The 19949-nt window shown below is 39.3% G+C and overlaps 1 protein-coding gene across 1 annotated transcript in view; it reads left to right on the plus strand.

Annotated features, from left to right (window-relative positions):
* Positions 1-18618, plus strand: part of C10H1orf87 (chromosome 10 C1orf87 homolog) — a 77314-nt gene extending 58696 nt beyond the window's left edge. The window contains exons 9-11 of the mRNA XM_041773024.1: positions 8756-8835; positions 12150-12360; positions 18275-18618. Of these exons, the coding sequence (XP_041628958.1) occupies positions 8756-8835; positions 12150-12360; positions 18275-18435 (452 nt within the window). The 3' untranslated portion in view covers positions 18436-18618. The remainder of the gene's footprint in view (positions 1-8755; positions 8836-12149; positions 12361-18274) is intronic.
* The last annotated feature ends 1331 nt before the right edge of the window (positions 18619-19949 follow it).

Genomic DNA, 19949 nt, shown 5'->3' on the forward strand with positions numbered 1-19949 from the left:
TACTGTTGATTCTGTTGCTTTGCTCCAGTGGTTTGCTTGTTGGGTTTCTTTTCTTTTCTTTTCTTTTCTTTTCTTTTCTTTTCTTTTCTTTTCTTTTCTTTCTTTTCTTTTCTTTTCTTTTCTTTCTTTCTTCTCTTTATTTCTTTCTTTCTTTCTTAAGATTTTATTTATTTATTTATTCATGAGAGACACAAATAGAAAGAGAAGCAGAGACACAGGAAGAGGAAGAAGCAGGCTCCCTGCCGGGAGCCCAATGTGGGACTCCATCCCAGGTCTCCAGGATCATGCCCTGGGCTGAAGGCAGATGCTTAACCACTGAGCCACCCAGGCGTCCCTGCTTGTTGGGTTCATCTCATTGCTCTCAGAAATGTAAATGGTTCAGCAGTGCAGAAAAATAAGAAAAATCAGAATTGCCTTACTGGCTATTGTTTTAGGCCAATTAAATCATAAAAGGCATGATTCTCCAAGTTGTGTTATATCATGAAGCATTCTCTAGTAAGAGCCCTTTCAGATGAATGCAGCACTTATAGAAGAAGTGCACATTACTAGAATTTCAGTTGCATGGTTCCTTAGATCTAGGAATCCCACAGCTAGGTCCTTATCCTACTGGCATCTCACAAAATACATACATACATACATACATATAGACACTAATTAATTTTTAAATTTTTAAAATTAAAAAAATTAGCAATAAAATACAGTTTAGTGCAGCATTTTTTTGGTAAATGCTTATAAAATGAAAATTAAAATGTTTTAAAAATTAAAAATAAGAATAAAAACAATGAGGGATTCCTGGGTGGCTCAGTGGTTGGGTGCCTGCCTTCGTCTCAGAGTGTGATCCTGAAGTTCTGGGATCAAGTCCTGCATTGGGTTCCCTGCATGGAGCCTGCTACTCCCTCTGCCTGTGTCTCTGCCTCTCTCTCTCTGTGTTTCTCATGAATAAATAAGTAAAATCTTAAAAAGAAAAAAAAGGAATAGAAACAATGAGAAATCCTTTAGGGGTAATTTAATTAAATTAGGGTATATCCAATTGATAAAACTATGCAGCTGTAAAGTAACATGGCTGGCCTTGATACAGGAAAATTTCCAAAACATATTAAGTGAAATTGTAAAGATAAATTTGGGCAAAATATTTAGCAATTAGCAAGTTTTAAATATGACAGGTGAAAAAATATGCATTGATATTAATCTGCTGTTGCAATTTCTCTATTTACTACATCCATCAACTATTTGCTGATTACCTTTTGGATCAAAATACAAGGTACCAAAAGTTTGAGGGGAGGGATGGTATCTCAGTTTGCATTCCAGCAGAAGAACAGAAACCCTGCTGGATATTTCAAACAGGGAATTTATAACAGAGGATTGGAGGACTGGTTGCTCAAACATTAGTTTGAAAGAGCAAAAAAGAGGATGGTGTGTGGATTCATTTCCTTAGGGCTGCCATTACAAAGTACCACAGACTATGTGGCTTAAAATAACAGAAATCTATTCTCTCACAGTTCTGGAGACTAGAAGTCTGAAACCCAGGTGTCAGAAGAGCCATGCTCCCTTTTGAAGGCTTTAAGAAAGAGCTCTTCTTTACCTTTTCCAGCTTCTGATGGCTCCCAGGCATTCCTTGGCTTGTGGTTGCTTAAATCAACTGTCCGCCCCTGTCTTCACATGGTCTTCTTCCCTCTCTGTTTCTTCTGTGTCTTCTCTGTATCTTCTTTTTCATATAAAGACACCACTATTCATTGGATTTAGGACTCTCCCTAATCCAGAATGATATCATGGTAACTTGATTACATATAAAAAGATCCTGTTTCCAAATAAGGTCACATTAACAGGTACCAGTGGTAGCTGTGTCAGAAGGCGCAATTCAACCCATGAGAGTTGAGGCAACCCAGAGATTAGTAGTTTGTAGAAAGCAGCACTCATTCTTGGGGTTAAAGAAACATTGAGAAAAGTGTACTATTAGCAGAATCTTGGCCAGTGCTACTGCATAGCTGATTCTAGGACCTCCAAGAATATGGCAAGCAGCTAGAGAAATAATTTTGAAGGAGGTGCCATGCAGCTGATCCTTGGAACACCACATAGTTTGAAACTCCGACCTTTACAAGTGGGGCTGGTGCTTGGATTTCTAACAAAGCACCATGTGGTCAATGATGGGCCTACTGAATGGGATGTCCTGTGTCTAAATTTTGAATTTTCACATATGACCAATGCTAAAAATGTTGAAAAACACTTAAGGAGTCTCATTCAGACCTAAGAGTGAGGTCCAGGATGCTTCTCTTGACAGCTCAAAGTTTACCAACGGCTGTAGCAACAGCAATAGCTCTCCCATCATGCTGAACAAATACTAACAAACTCCAAAAATAAGAAGAGAGTACTTTTACTCTCCTCACAGTCTAATCTCCCTCCAACTGTCTCCCATTGTTGGAATCTAGCCTGAAGCCAGTGAGCCAGGGTATCTGGGAAATATAGTGGTAGATCCCCAGCCCAACGTTACAGAAAAGAGATAGAAGAGATGTGCTAGAAGATCAAGAGTCACATTGACTGAGGGTTCATCTTTCATGCTGTCATCTGTAACTTCAGAGAACTCAGTTTTGTTGAAAAAACAAGTATATCAAAAGGTGGTAAGAACAAATGTATGAATCAAATACTTTCTCCTTCTCTCTCTAATATAAGCCAAGTCATTCAATGCATTAGTTTGTTAGAAAGGCATAAACAACAGATGTTTATTTTCTCACAGTTCTGGAGACTACAAGTTCAAAGTCCTAGTGTAAGCACGTTTGGTTTCTTCTGAGGCTTCTCTCCTTGGCTTGCAGATGGCTTCTTTCTCACTGTGTCCTCACATGGTCTTTTCTCAATGCATTGTACATCTCTGGTGTCTCTTTGTGTGTCCAAATTTTTGGTTTTATAAAAACAACAGTCAGATTGGTATCTTCATTTTAATGAGCTCAATTGAACTGAATCACCTCTTTAAATGGACTGTCTCCAAATACAGTCACATTCTGAGGTACTAGGGGTTAAAGTCTGAAATATGAATTTGAGGGGGACAGAATGCAATCCATAATAGTTTACATGGAAAAGTGTATAAAAAGAAGGATCAAGGTCTCACTTTTGCAACCAAATAGCCACCTTATATTGGAACATTTATTTTACTTCTATTGGACTCATTTTTCTCATCTCTAAAATGAACTGAAAATATGAAATAAAAAATATCTTCCCTATTGCTCTGATAAGGTGATTAGAAGTCTGACAGACAAATTTTTTAAGGCTATATTGCACCCTACAGAGCAACAGGACTTTAGCGATACCATTGTTGATTGTTGTTGTGATGACCTACTGCTTACTGAGAAAGTTAATGCCTTAATCTCTTCCCATTTCTGTATTGCTGGAGCTATGATAATTAAGTGCTCTTTGGCACTAAGGGAGGCATTTTATTTGCCTGTTTTTTAGCTCCACAGGTGAGTGTTATGAAAGGAAAGAAGGTACATTATAAGACACTAAGGCAGCTACTCATTTTTGGGTGTGAAGAATTGTGAATTTTCTCATTCTTGGGGCCTGTTTTCACTCGAAGATTCTATAGTAGCCTATCAAAGTGACTCATTTTTATATATCACAAATTTTATTTCACTTGGACTCACAAGAATCCTATTAACTTGTTTTTTAATGTACATGATAATCACATAAATAATATCTGTGATTTAGGCTAAGCCTTAGATGGACTAGTTTACAGCAATCAGACCTCTTGGCAAGATCAACTAGAAGAGTAGTTAAAATACAAAACAGTATCTCTTTGAAAGCTATTATTTAGAATTTGAATACCAGAAAGAAAGGAGAAAAAAAAAAACCCTCTGGAAGAAGTTATCATATAAAAATCTCTAGAATTATTCATATAAAATGTCCAGCATTCAATTACAAATAATCAGGAATGATACAAAACAGGACATGGATTTTGAAATAACTGTAACTAATATGTCTAAGAAAATGGATAAGATGGAGAATTTCGGCAAGTAATTTGAATCTATATAGAGTATCTAGAACTGAAAAATATAAAAACTAAATTTTAAAAACTCACCAAGTGAGTTGAATAGAAAGGAGGTTGAGTATAGTTGAAGAGAGAATTAGAACTGGAATATAGTTCAGCAGGAAACATCCAGACTGAAGCATGAAGGAGCAATGAAGATAGGACATACCAAAAAAGTGTATGGGACATATAGGAAGTGGCAAGAATATCCAGTATACATGTAATGAAGTCACAGAAAGATAGGAGGAAGAGAATAGAGCTGAAGCAATATCTGAAGCAATTATGACCGAGAAATTTCCAAAAGTGATAGAAGACCTCAAGCCACAGATCCAGGAAGTCCTGTAAATCCCCCTGAAGACAAATACAAAAGAGCTTACACCCCTCCAAACATGCTATGGTCTGAGGTCTAAAATAGTATTTCACAAAAATGAAGTAAGGCTCCAACTTTGAATCTCTTCACTGTGGAGCCTGTGAGTGAGGAAAAGGAGCAGGTCTATAGCAAGGCTGTTAATGGGGGGAAATTGGAGAGAATGATGGTAGCCTCGAAGGCTCATTGATCCCCGCAAACACTCTTGAAGATCTATCACTCAAGATAACACAGAAAAATGACTAAGAGTTCAACCTCTCTTTTATTAAGAAAAAAAAATCCATAGTAATTCCTACTTAGAACTATTTATATTGGAGGAACAGAAAAGCCAACTCAGTTGGTTTAGACTCTTTATAGGCTTATGTAAGTGAAAACTCTGGCAGCAGCAAGAACTATAGGCTGATTTGCTGTAGTCATTAAAATATCAAAATCCAGGATCTGGTTTCTTTCTGGCTCTCTGCTCTACTGTGTATCGTGCTGGCATGATCTTTAGGCTCTACTTGGTGGTGCCTCAACTACTCCAGACACTTCTTCAATAACAAAATAACTATGGCAGCCAAGGTCATCATATCTTCACAGCTCTCTCTCTCTTTTGGCCAGTTCTTCCCAGAAGGAGAGAATTTTACAAGTTGAGAAACTGTAGCAGATGTCTCCTCTAGTCTCAGAGACTTAGATTAGATTGAGTTTTATGTCTACCTTTGAACCAGGACTGTGATTAGGATACCGTGACTATCTTCAACTAATCAGAGACCAAGCTTGGAATTGGAACTGGAGGATCATTCTTCCCAAACCACAGCACTAGGATGGAGGAGGAATGGTCCCCACAAGCAAAATATAGGTGCTATCGTTAGAAGGAGCTAATGAAGAGAACAATCACCATAGAAGAAATGAATGATGGAAGCAAACAAAACAAAACACAATTCCAGTCACATGAATGGCCCATGAGGCTCTTCAGTTCTGTGAATACTTAACCCACTTTTCTTCCCTTTTCATCTGGCTTCAGCTGGTCTTTTCTTTCAGCTATTTCCTGAATGCACCAAACACTCCTCCCTCCCTTATAACCTTTGCCTTTATGATAACTTTTTCCTGAGATGCTCCCTCTGCAGACATTTGCATGTCTTTCTCCCTTGTTTCTCAGGTCTTTGATTTAATGTCACTTGGAGAGGTTTTTGGTGAATCCCTTCCCTAAAATAGCAACGGCCAAGACTTCCTACCCCCGTCCCCCCATAATTGGCCTTAGCTGCGTTTCTAGCACTTATGGCTACTTGATGTCATTTTACAGATCTCTCTGTTTGCCCTCACCACTGGAATGTGCACTCCCTGGGATGATTCTGTCTTGTTCCTCATGGTATCACAGTTAGCATTTAATGGATGTTTGTTGAACGAGTGAATGAATTAGAATCCCAGCCCTAACCCTACCTCGGTTGTCTTAAGCAAGAAACTGAACCTGGTATTGCCTCCATCCCCTCATTTGTAAAATAGAGATAATTTCTACCTCACAGAGTTATTCTTTAGAGTAAATAAGAAAACCTGTGAGAGATGTCTGGCATATGTAGATATTTAACGTATATTTATTTGTGTTTCCTTCTCATAAAAGTTTCATTCACTAGGTCCAATGAAGCCAGAAGTCTTTATTTAAATCTGTTGTTTTCTCCTGTGGCTTCACTTTAGAATTACCTAGGGAATCCCTTAGACGTCCCGAGCTGGGTTCTCACCCCCGGAGATCCTAATTTAATTGGTCTGGTGTGCCGCCCAAGAACTGGTAATTTTTAAAGCTCCCCAGGTGGGAGCATGTTAGCAGGCAGCCCTGAAGACCACTGATTTCAAGTCATTAGTGCGGGGGGATGGGAGCACGGGCTGCGTGACTATCAGAATTCACTGGAAGCCCTGTAAAACCTGGCCCTTCCAACACCTGGAAACCTCTAGAAGCCAGCTTGGCTTATTTCCTCCCGTACAAATCATCAACTGGCAGACTAGACAGATGGTTATTATTTATCTTTCCTGCTGTGTTAGAAAGAAAAAAAATCCACCCAGCCTCGGATTTCTCAAACCATTTTTACACGTGCAAACCATTACCTTTTTATATGCTCATAGGTATTAGAAAGGAGAAAGGGGAGCTTAAGAGAGACCAGGGAGACTAGTATGTATTTTCTCCTAATGAACTTTGAGAGGTGCAGACACCAGAGAGAAACTGGCCTAGGGCAAAGACTAGGTTCTAGATCTTATGCTAAAAGGGACAATGTACATGAGCAGTGCTCAGAAAAATACCTGGCACAACATAATTAATGTTGAAGATCCTATAATAATCTTTGCTGAAGATCATATAATAAGGTTAACACAATAACAAATGATCATCCCTTGCACTGAGCATCTTCCCTGTATTAAGTATTTTCTGTAACTTTTATTTAATCTCCACAATCTTCCTGCAAACTGCTGGTATCATTCCTTTTTCACAACTGATGAAATTAGGATCTAAAAGCTTGCAGCTGGTAAAGGGAAGAATCAGGATTAGCATTCAGGTCTGAATAAACCAAAGATTATTTTATATGCTAAATACTGTTTCTAGAATCCTTTTAAATCTCAAACTTGATAATTCAGAGTAACTGGAATCTTTTTTCACTTACAGTAACCAGAAAGCTTTTCTTTCACATACTGGGTGAAATAAACAGGTGCCAGGGGTGATGATGGGTTCCCGTGACAAATTTTCAGCAATTAAAACAGATCTGCCCTGAAGGGGCTGCCTCAACTGGCTATCATGATTCTCATTAAGCATCTATTAAGTTTTGCTCTATACAGCATCTGGGTTAAGGATCAGATGATAAAGAAATGTGAAGAAAAATTTCTCCTGTAGGGCCTGAAAAGGAATTGGGATAAATAGAACTATATATGCAGCGGCTTTAATTTCTAAACCCCAAATCACCCATTCACATGGTCATTCACTTAATCTAAAAAGTATGTACGTATTCTAATGTTAGTACTTATTCTAATGCTGGGTGCTGGGGCTTCAGATATTTTGAAGTCACATTGTCTTCACCAAGAAACTGAGGGAGAGGATTCATAACAATTCATAGGTGTAATATTCAAAGTGCAACAAAAGGCTTTTTAATCCGATATATAAGTTGACTTACATGAACCTCCTTACATAGATGGCACTCTTAGTTAACAGTTATTGAGCATTTGCTATGTTCTAGGTATTTGCTTTATTTTCTAGCCCCTTTAATCCTCACGATTATCTATGGGCGGCATCAGCCACCTTTTACAGAAGTCGACACTGAGTGAGACACAGAGAGGACCAGTAACCTGCCCAAGGTGATGCAGCTCATAGAGAAAGGAGCTAGGACTCAAACCCAGGACATCTGGCTGCAGAGCCTCCACTCTCCACCATTAGGTTACACTGCCAGTCTCCACCCTTTTAAAAAAACGTATTGATTGAACCATCATTGCTGAAAGTAGGGAGTCACAACTCAGAAACAGTAAGCATTTGTTATTGGCAGACTTGAATTACACACTAAATATGGGAGCTGAAGCTCCCAGAAATCTGTACTGGATGGCCATTGCATGGATTTGTAAAATAAATGAGTAAGGCACCAGAGGTGCTAATGATGAATGAATGATACCCATAATAAGCCTAAGAGGACCTGAGCAGAAAGTCTGCGTGTCTTTTTCCTGGATCCTAAGGAAATGTCTTCTATGCATGAAGGCAGCAGCCTGGGCAAGTAGCACCCAGACAGTAGACTCCCCTGGGTTCAGGATAACCTGTGAACATGGAAAGGACCAAGGAAGGAGGAAGACAAAGCTTTTACCTGATCCTTCAGGCACACACCTGGATGGAGAGAGAGGCAAATGTTCCCACTTCTCTGTAAAGAGGCAAAGCTATGGAAAGAGGCCCCTTGCCACCCTCCACACTGTGAAAGCCCTCCGGATTCAAGGCGGTTCTATAGGCTGTTGTCTCTGCTTATCTGGAACAGTCTGGTGCAGGAGGCACCACCAGTATCACTTCTACCTGGAAACTCCTATTCATCACTCAGGCCCCCAGTTTAAGTGTCACTTCCTCCAAGAAGCCTTCTCTGATCGTCCAGCACTCCCACCCCCATCTCAAAATAAATGTAAAGATTTTCACATTTTCCTTGGCTGTGCTTATGGTAGTTTGTAACCAAATAATCAATTTGAGGAGTGATTTAGCATCTACTTCCCCTTTGTGAGCTCCATCAAGGCAGGTACCAGGTCTGTTTTTCTCTACCAGTGTGTCCCTATCACCTAACACAGGGCCAACCATGTTAACAGAGCCTCAACATTCTCTTTGCCTGAGTATATACGAGTATGTGCTAAAATGAAGAGACCAAACTAAACCCTTCCATTTTTTCTTTCCTGTCCAGGAAAGCATGTAAAGAAAACCTCTGGCACCGCAGTGCCGGCTGAAGTTCCTGAGATGTCTCCAGGCAAAACAGAACATATGGTATGCACCTGGCTATATGGGGCTGGAGGAAGGGCTTCACCCATCCTTCGCCTTCTATTCTCTCATGCTGGGTGAGGGCCTCCCTTCCGGGTTTTTGATTTCCACCCAACACCTTGATGTCAGGCTAGTCTGACTTTGAGACTCTGCTCCACCAGAGAAGGGAGGCAGAACTCTTGGGAGTGCGTGGGTTGGTTCCTGTCCCAGCTGATACGGAAGCAGAAATCTCTCAACACGCAGTGACGGACCTGCTGTCTGCCCCAAGACACTGGACTTGTAGCATGTATACAGGTGTCCTTCCAAAGTCTGTGACCAATCCACCAACTGCTGTCAAAATAAAAGATGGCTATAAGACCTATTTTAACATCTTAAGTCCAGCTTCCAGAAACTGAGGGTGACCTTTTCCCCAGACATCACATTTTAAAATGTAATGGGCTCTTTGATTTAAAAAAAAAAAAAATCTGGCAAGCAGTTAAAATCCGTTTTAATATTCCCAGCACTTAGCCAAAAGAAGATGCAGATAGAATTGAAAAACAGCCTGAGTTTTTCTGTTGTTGTTGTTTTTTAAATGCCCGGATTAGAACAAAATTCATCTTAAAATGACGGGAGGCCTCTTCATGCACTTCACACTTCGAAATATTTTAGAAAATAGTATCCATTTTGGCAAGCCTCTTGCCATGCAAGAAACAACAGCAAATGCTTTTCTCCTTGAGTGTTAAGTCTGTTGTGAATAAGATTATAAAAAATATACTTTGCTCTTTTATTTTGCCTCTTGTTTGAGGATTTTACTGCATCTCTACAATAATTGATTCTTCTCACATTTCTCTATAAGCAGCATTCATTGCCCCACTTTAGAGAGAGAAATTGAAGCAGAAGTTTGGTAAAGCACATTTCCTCTTTTCCCAGAGAAAATCATTTATTCATTCCCATATTCATTCAGTAAACATGTCTTCAAAACCAACCTGTGCCGGCCACTAACCAGACCTTGAAGGTTTACAAATGACCACCTCACAGGCCCAGTCTCTAGACCCCTGGTAGAGAAGAGAGATGCTGTAACAGTTACAATATCCTCTAATAAGTGCTGTGATGGATAAAAGGGCTGCAAAGAATCACCCGTCACCCACCCTGGCGCTTTGGGGAAGGCTGCCCACAAGAAGTGAAATATGAATTGGGTCTTGAAGGATGAGTAGAAGCCCAACCAATCAAGGCATGAGTGATAAGAAGGACTCTCACAACAGAGGGAATAGCATGTATAAAGCATAAAGGCATTATACAGCTTCATTTTTTCCACTGGTTTTATGAGGCTGGAAAAAATGAGAGAAAAGGGGTGCATACATAGAATTTTAAAGAAGAAAAAGAACAAGAACTTGAATGATCCTAAGTGCCAGGTAAGGAATTTGGACTTTACCCTGTTACAGCAGGACTAAAACAATATAGGGTGTGTCACCTGCTTACTTAGTTGAACCTAATTCAGGTCTATACAAATCCTCCCTTTCCCTGCCTTTAGTGATCAAAGAGAATGTTAAACTATCTGAAGGAATACAAAGTTATTTAAAATCAGCTTCTCAGATCCAAAGACCTCTTTTAAATTATCTAAAGTCATCCACCAAACTCTATGCAAGTGTGCATTTAGCTGGGTTGATTATCTAAAGTATTCATCAGATTTCTAAAAGGGTCCAAATCTCTAAAAAGTATAATAATCCTATTTATTTACTTCATGAAAACTTTATCTGTTTCTCAAGATTGATTTTATCAATGTGGAATTCTTTTATATTAATCTCTTGCAATTTACCGGTTGCTGGTCACCCATATGGTTGCAATTTCGTATCGCATTCTATTCTTTGAAACAAAACAGTTCTTTACAATCCCCAAAGCAGCTCAATCCGTGTTTTTAACAAACTCAAAACTTGCTGTCTTATTGCAATTTCCATTCTTTAGAGCTATGGGGTTTTTCACAACTCATATGTGAGAAGTTTGAGACAAAGGTACAAAACTGGAGAAATTCAGGTATTTGAAAACTGGAGGAACCACAGAGATACAGAAGTTGGAGGCATAATTCTAAGGCAAATTAGCTAAGATTATTTGCATTGTGGTGAACAGAGCCAACTCTACCAATTTAATATAATGGAAGGATAGACAAGCATATTACACTAAGGTCAGAACCATAACAACACACTAAAGTCAGGGACTTGAACAACATCATGACTTCCTGTGTCTTTTCTCTCTGCTGTCAGCTTCATATCCTCTATCTATGTATCTTCCTGTGTATGTGTCTATCTTTCTTGGCAGACCATCTTTTTCTCATTTTCAATACACAGAGTGGAAAACTTGCTAGAGTTCCTACATCTTACACAGATTGGCCTCTATTTTCCTTCCTTTGTCTGTCTCTATTTCTCACAAATAGTTCCCAAACCACTGGACAATGTGTTTATTGGCCCATTTTGCATTAGGTGGCCAGTCCTGCATCATGTCCTTAGATACATGGTGGTTTTCTCCACAGTCATGTAGATAGGGAGGATGGGCAATGTCTGGAAAAGTGGGGTTGGGCAGATCAAACAGCTGATGTCCACTCTCTCTCTTCATGGTAGGTGATAGAATGTCTTACATGGCACAGTAAGGACTCATTTGTTCACTTGTTCTAAAACCATTCTGTGCTGGACATGGAGTTAGAATACCAAAAGGGACTAGACAGAAACTCTACACTCACCTTCTAGTTTTGTGTCTACCATTGACTGTATGAGCTTAGTAAGTCACTTCCACTCCCTGGGTCGCAGCTTCCTCTGTTAAATGTGTAGAATGGACAGACCACAGAGGTGCTTTATGGTTTAGTAGAATGGGCCCATGAGCCTAAGATAATATCAGTATTGTTTCAATCACTTTCTGTCAGGAATCTCACACTCATGATGCAGAGGTTTCCCACCAAGAAATTATAAGCATTGCCTGAAGCATATCTCTTGTGTATCCCACTAGTATAAAACAGAGTAGAATATCATAAAAATTCTCAGTTACAAAAACCTTTGTTTTGTGTAAGTCAGAAATGTAAACTGAATAAAAGTCATGATTTCACCCTTCTCTTAACAACAACAACCAAAAAAAAAAAAAAAAAAAAAAAACCCAACTCAACATAGTTTATATCCAGCAAGAATTGGCAGATATGGTCCTATGGCACAGAGGATTTGAAACACATCCTCTAGCTTTACAAAGCCAGACCTTGCAATAAATCTTGCTAGCTGTGTGGCCTCATCTTTGGCCAAGAGACTGGAAGAGTTCTTTGTGGTGAATGTATTGCCAGTGCAATGCTTGTGTTGTTTTGGTAGAAAACTCCAGAAGAGGAGCTGCCATCAGAACACCGTCCTGCTGAGATTTCAGCCCCCGAAGATCCCCTACAAGCTCTGAAGGTCAGGCCAGTCTCACAGCCTTTTGTGAGTCCAATGATGATGAAGAAAGAGTCTGAAGAACAGGAGATGTGGATCAACAGGTTCAGGAAGCTGGAGAATGCCCTCTACCTGTGTGATCTGAGTAATACAGGTGAAGTGAGCCGCTGAGAGCTGATATGCTTTCTATTTTTGTTCGAGTCTGGAAGTGGACACCTCTTTTCTTTCACTTCTTATCAAAGACATTTTGTATATAATCCATGTGCACTGATACTGGGAATACAACTGGAAAATACAAAGATAAATCAGACTGAGACATGAATCCCCCACCAGGTTACTCACAGTCCTTTGTGTCTGATCCTCCTCCATTCAACTCCTGGAGTCTAACACACAGTCCAATCTTGCAACTCCCAGCTGAAATCTTCAGTGCACCCCCTGACAGGCTGAATTCCAAACTCCTTAGCAAGGCAAAAGCTGGATCTGCCCACCTTACAAGTCCTTTCTCCTTCAACTGGTATTCTCTCAGTGTATCCTATCCTGTCATAAGGAATAACTTGCCCTCCTCAAACATGCCATACTTTCTCCTGTGGCTGCTCCTTTACTCAACCTATGCCCTCCATCTGAGCTGTCTGCCTCTCTTCTTCCTACCCCACCACCCGCCCCCACCCCCCCGGCCAACTCTCCATCTTGTCCACCTAGCTAGCTCATGCCTAAACATATTTTGTGTTAGAACTCAGGCTCTACTCCCCTGAGATACCCAAGATTTCCCCAGACAGATCTAGGCTAACTTTTATCTGGCCTCTTGGAGTTCTTTAACAACCATTATCATAGTTGATATAAATATTTTTTATTTGGGGACTTAAACAATCTCACCAGTAGACTCTATTCTGCTTTTTGCCCTTGCACCTTGCACAATTCTGTTCAAATTTTTTTTGAAGGAACAAAGAAAGGAATGAATGTAAATACATAAATAAATCCAAGATGGGAGGTAATAAGTACCATTACAGTGTGCTATGTGGGCATTCAGAGAAAGGAGTATTCCTTCCTAGTGAGATCAGGAAAGGTGATACCAGTGTGAAATTAACCACTAAGGATAAAGTGTGCTTTACATGCAAAGGAATAAAATAGAGCTTTCTGGCAAAGGTACACATTAGCCAAGTAAAGTGTTATATGTGAATTCAGGACAAGAAGTTTGGATTGGAAAGAATATAAGGGCTATTAAGAAGAATGTGAAATGATAAAGGTAGAAATATAAGATTCCAGATCTTAGATGCCAGACCGAGGAATTTGGATTTAGTTCAAAAAGAGTGAGTGGCACTGAGAGTTTCTAGGCAGGGTGGAGGTATGATGAAGTTGTATTTCAGAAAGATCATGGATGGCTGTCTACAGATTGAAGGAGAAACTGAAAGTAAGGAAAGGAGAAAGGACTTGCAATGTCCAAGTGAAAACAAAGTCCAGGACAAGGTCAAAAACCTGGGGAAGAGGGAGCAGATACAAATGCACATGGACTGAAGTGGTGGTATTTAATGACATTCTGTAGTTATAGTGAGTTAGTGTATTATACATGAAGCCTAAAAGCATGGAACCCATGGAAATGGAAAGTAGAATGGTAATTGCTGGGAAAAAATGGGAGACACCGGTCAAAGCACAAAATTTTCAGTTAGAAGATGCATGAGTTCCAAGAATTTAATGTACAGCATGATGACTTCAGTTAACAATACTGTATTGTATACTTGAAAGTTGCTAGGACAGTAGAGTTTTAATGCTCTCACCACCAAAACTATAACCACAACAAAATAGTAATTATGTGTGATAAAGAATATGTTAACTAACCTTATTGTGTTAAACATTTCCCAATATATACATGTATCAAATCATTACAGTAAACACCTTAAACTTAAATAATGGTATATGTCAATTATATCTCAACAACAACAAAAAAATAGTGGATATATAGTGCATTCTAGAAGTAATCATGTAACAGTAGCAATGCCTGTGTTTTCATTCTCTGTGTTTTTGTTTTTGTTGTTTTGAATTTCCAAAGCACTTAAGTGTAGACAATATAAAGGAACTCACAATACCCAAGGAATACCGTTGGGTACTACTACACAATACCCATGGAATTCCAATAATCATACCAAAGAGAGGGGGAGGTGAAAATTTTAAATGAAAAATTCATATAGCTGAATTAGAAAATAACTTATTAGACATGTGTTAAAAACCCAGCACTGTGTCAGAGGCTGGACCAGAAGGAAACCCAGAAAGAATAGGACATGATCTTTGGACTAAAGGACCTTTAGATAAGATACCAAGACAGATAGTAATGCCAAAAACCAAACATTTTCAAGGACAACATAAAGTATAATAATTGAATACATAAAGAAGAGCTAAAGAGTCCAAAAGAAAGAGAAGAAAAATGAACAGCAGCTTATCTAATGTGAGCTGAGTGTTCAGAGAGGGCTCCATGGAAGAGAGAGTTTAAGTGAGGCTTCGGGAGAGGTTGGGGTTTACTTTGGATAGGTGGGGAGGGCGTTCTGAGTTGAAACCATCTTCTGGAAAGCTTAGAAGGTTCGTGTTGGATTAGATAGTGAAGCTGAGATCCTACTGCAAATCCTGAGTGCTAGGATGAGGCTTAATCCTCTACCCAGTGTTCACCGAAGGTTTGATCAGAGGAGAACACAATAAAAGTGGAGACAGATAATTTAGGGAAGATACTGGAGAAAAAGTGATCAAAAGTGATCATGTAGTAATAATGAGGACAGGGTAAATGAGGCATTAAGGAGGGCATGTCATGTGATGGGCATTGGGTGTTATATGCAACTGATGAATCACTGAACTCTACATCTGACATTAATGATGTTGTATATGTATAAGTCTAGGTATTCATACCTAAGAGTGGTGATGGGGTTACAAACAAAAACAAAAAACATCAGGTGAAGAAGGAAGACATTTCTAAAGAAACAAATGCTGAGTTGCAGTGATGGATGATGGATCATAAACTTAGTTGCTAAGAGACTCCCCAAAGACCAGGACCTTTCTCATACTTTTGAACTGTTCTGAGGAAAAACAGAGTTTTGTTGACTTTGGAGGCAGAATCCGGCAGATTTGAAATGCCTCTCTCATGGCCTCTTCACTATTTATGCCTGTTTTCTCTGTTTCTATGAAATTCATTAGTTCCTCATCAGCCAGGGAATGTGTCAGCCTGATCTGGGAACATCTATAACTATCTTTAATGAGGGAAGAGGATTAACTGAGGTCATTTAGTTGGTTTATTACCCACAGTATTTAGCTGACCACCACAGCCTCATTTGAGACACTGAGCAGATGATACCTACTTTGCCTATTGATGAATCAGTGTTCTTTATTATGTGCAAGGAAATATGTAGGCCAGGGTGTTCTTCATTCAGGGTGAAGACAGACCATCCATCATCAAATTAGTGTTTCTGGGAACCTACTCTGTGCTTATGTTCTAACAGGGGTTGTCAAGAAAATATCCTTGAGGAGAAAGAATAAGAAATGACTGTGAATAACTGGTTGTGTTTTCTAAAGAAAGAAGGGCGGTTGGGATAAATGTTTGGGTGAATGGTAGATTTGGAATCTTCCCAATGAACTGAAGGCTAGATAGAAAATGTTTTCCAGTTCAAGGAGGCAGAATGCAATGACAGCCCTCAAGGACATTCTTTGCATGGGTCTGGACTTTGCACACAGTGAATCACTAACTCCTCACATCGACCACATGCTGAAGGGATTAGTGTCCTTATTTACGGAGGAAAAAGCCAAGCTCAAAGTGGTAAAAGACGGGCCAGTGGGAAGCGGAGCCATAATTCAAACCGAGTTGTACTGGACTTCCCACTACACTAAACTCCCATGACACACTAGAAAGAACATGAGGTTTTGCTTCTTGTTTTGTCGGTTGTTTATTTGTTTGGTTTTACCAGAAGACTTAGATTCAAGCCCAGACTTTACTAATTGCTAAGCCCTGAAAGTCAGTTGTTTATATTCTCTGAGCCTGTTTCCTCATCATAAACTAAGACTGATAATAATAAAACCTACCTCCCTGCTTTGAGAAAGGATCACATGAGATTTGAGAGTTCTTTGCAAACTGTAGAGTGAAGTGGATGTTAAAGAGGCTCTTCTTATTCCTTTCATTTTGGTTGTGATGGGAGAAGAATAGCCTCCCAACACTAAGATGGATTGTAAGGGTTATTTTATGCAGCTGTCCTGGGCAGCCCCTAATGACAGTAAATTAGATAGATACAAATTTCAGTCAATGGACTTTTGTTTGACACAAGGAATCCTCTAACAGTGGCATAGCTTAGAAGATAGTAGAAAATGCCCCTTATGCCTACCAGTGGTGATTCCTGCATATATTTTCTACTACTACTTTTAATTTTTAATTAAAATACAAACTAAATTTTTATATATAAAAAATATTCTTATTAAGACATATTCTTATTTATTTGGAATAATAATGGTGCTATACCTATTATGCTCATCCTATAATAATGCTTGCTTTAATGAGTGCTTAATAGTTCTGGGCACTGTGCTAAGCTTTCATTATTTTAATGATTTTCATACAGTTTAATTATCCCTATTTTAAAGTTGAGGAAACTGAGTCTCAGAAAGTTAAAGTACTTACCCCAGTCAGACACTTATTCCAAAGCCTATGACTTCTATTTCCAGAGGCAGACTATGAGGAAATGTCTTGAGGGATCCAACCTAGACCAGATCAAGAGCAACCACCCAATGTAGAGAACTGCAAAGATGCAATTGGCCAACCCAAAGAAAGATATTTCTGCAGAAGAAAGGAACAACACTCTAATAGAAGAGAGAGACAATAAACAAGCCTACATAGAACAGAAAAGAAACAAATGGGGATGGAATGGGGTGGGATGGGATAGAACTAAATAGAACTGAATAGAATAAATCACATCAGGACCCAAAATGTTTGTAGCCCACTATTAAGAACACGCATCACAGAGAGGTTCAGAGGGGAGCATCATTCTCAACAGTACTTGCTCATTGAAATATAAATACTTGGCAGCTTAAACAGAGATAACAGGTGTCTAGTAGACCCAACCTCAAATGGACTGGTTGTGGTGTTTACAAAATGACTAGAGGACTGCATCTGACCTCTTTGAAAAAGAATTTCACAATCATTATTATAGCCTCCATGAGTACAGGAAAGTAGAAGAACAACATGCAAGGGATGTATCTTTAATCCCTACAAAAGATATTGAAAAGCTTTTCTGGACACCTGGGGTTGTAGATCTCCACAATTCAAGGAACATCTTTAGGAAACAATCTGAGCCTTACTTGCAACAATCTCTTCCCCCTTACTCTATGATGTAGTGTCATGGTTAAATGCATGGATTCAAGCAATCTTGGGCAAGTGGCTTACCATTTCTGTGCCTCAGTTTATCCCTCTGTAAAATGGGTGGTTGTGAGCATTCAGTGAATTACTATTGGTAAAATGTTCGTGGGAATGCCTGAAACGTAGTAAATGTTACATACACTTATAAGTCTCAGTTACTATTGCTGTACTCTAGCTAATTTTCTGCATATCTTACTGTCCCAACTGGTTGGGGATCTTCCTGAGGTAAAATGTTCCTTCCCTAAATCCTCTATATTCCTAAGTATATAGTATCTGACATATACCAGCTCACAATTAGGGGCTTATGAATGAGTTGTTCCTCTTTGCTGATGTCATGCTCTACACTTAAGCAAGCAGGAGGGAGTCACAGTAAATACATTTTCAGAGATGCATAAAAATGAGCTGTTTGAATCCTGCATTTTTGGAACATGTTTGGCTACTTCAGTAAGATAAAAATAAACCAGAAAACTCAGAAATTGAGTTTAGCAGACACCCTACCTGTTTTAAAAATTGGCCCGTAAAGTTTTATGGCCACAAAGAACAAGCTTAAATTGCTTTAAGAAGCTGAAAGTGTCAAAATATTAGCATTTTGTTTTTTACTCAGAAGTCACTCAAGCTAATATAGATTTCTTTTCTCTTTTTTGCTTTCTCCATCCTGTTTTCAAAACCTCCCACCCACCTGACCAAATTGCAGGGGTCCTGGAGAAAGATCGGGCCAGACGTCTCATTCACAACTACAATCTCATTTACAACCTGTCCCTGAGCCCTCAGAAAATCGACCAAGCCTTGCGGAGATTCCGTGTGGGAGAAAATATGCTCTTGGAACCAGCACTTCAGTACTTAAAGGAGCTATGATAACAAGCCCATATTGTGAGAACAGATGTTTCCTTTATCTTCCTTTTTACCCAGACACGTGTTCCTCCCTGTCCTGAGTGTAGTGGTAGAGGCACTGTCAGAGTTGAGGCCGATACAGCAATTGGAGATGCTTTGGACTTGGACTTCTTTTCTGGCTATGATGCTCCCTCATAGGCAGCTCAGAATGACCCTGGAAAAACAGGTTTCCCCTCCTGAGGTGGCAAGAACTCAATTTCTTAAAGTCCTCTTCTATTCTCATAAAGCTCCTTATTATCATTACATGATTTTCCCCCTATATTGCTGATAAAACTTTATTTTTTGCAAACCCTGCAATTCCAAATAGTAAAAACAAAACAAAACAACAACAACAACAACAAAAACGCTAGACATTCTTATCAACTCCCAAAAATGCCTGTCACATAGGAGACCTAGATACATCATTTTTAGATAAGTAAGCTAGCCTTTCCTCTAGTCACTATTCTAGGTAGGATTTTCACATTATAAAAGATAAAATTATTGGCAATATATTAATACTAAGGTAAGGGTAGGAGCAGAATTCCAAGCAAGTTTTCTGAACAAGTGAGATATTTTCTCTAGTACAAAGCAAGATGATGTTACACTATCCCCAGGGATTATCTTCTTCCCAAAGTATCAGAAGTTTTTAAATAAGTGACACCTGGGACAAAGGATTCTGGAAATAGGCAACATCTTCTTTGCTCTCTCTGGCAGAAAAATCAAGCAAAACTTTCCACAAGTTCCCACAGTTCTCCTATCCAACTTTGCACCTCCCACAGAACACGCACATCACACCACACAGGTAGCATGAGCTCACTGAAGGAATACTGACCCAGGACTTCAGAGACAAATGTGTTCCCAGAACCATCATTAATGTTGAGTGACCTGGATTCTGGTTTTCAGACAGAACAAAGGAGTTAGGTCAAGGGGAAAAGTAAAAAGATCTCTGAGCATCTCTTTTTATCTATTTTATGTAGAGGGGTGTCTCATAAAATCTCATAAACAAAGCCCTAAGAACAAAATAATTTTGATTCACTAACATCAATGATCCCTAAAGGCTTCAAGTGTGACCTGCTTTAGTTTTCACAATCCTTGAGTAACCCAGAAAAAAATGCCTCTTGAGGCCCACTGACCATCTCATTAACATTCTAGAACCCTTGGCCCTGCTAGCTGCTTTTGAGGTCAGAGAAGTAAACAAATAAACATGGCTTTCTCAAGCTACCAAAATGTCAAATGAGGGAAATTAGAATATTAGATCAGACAAATCAGTATACGTTGGGCAACTAACTTGTGCTGGGAACTGGACATATTTTGCTTCATCCAATTCTGATGACTCGCTGTGGTGGGTTTTACCATATTGAGTAAATACTGTACTCAACAGTACTCAATACTGTTGAGGAAAGAGACTCAAAGAAGTAAAGTGTAGAAAAGCAACAGAGCTGTGCCTGTTGATAACTGGCCAGAGGGTTAGAGCCTCCTGAAGAACACTGGTCACATAC

This window comes from Vulpes lagopus, chromosome 10, assembly GCF_018345385.1.
Source record: "Vulpes lagopus strain Blue_001 chromosome 10, ASM1834538v1, whole genome shotgun sequence".
Classification (NCBI taxonomy): Eukaryota; Metazoa; Chordata; class Mammalia; order Carnivora; family Canidae; genus Vulpes; species Vulpes lagopus.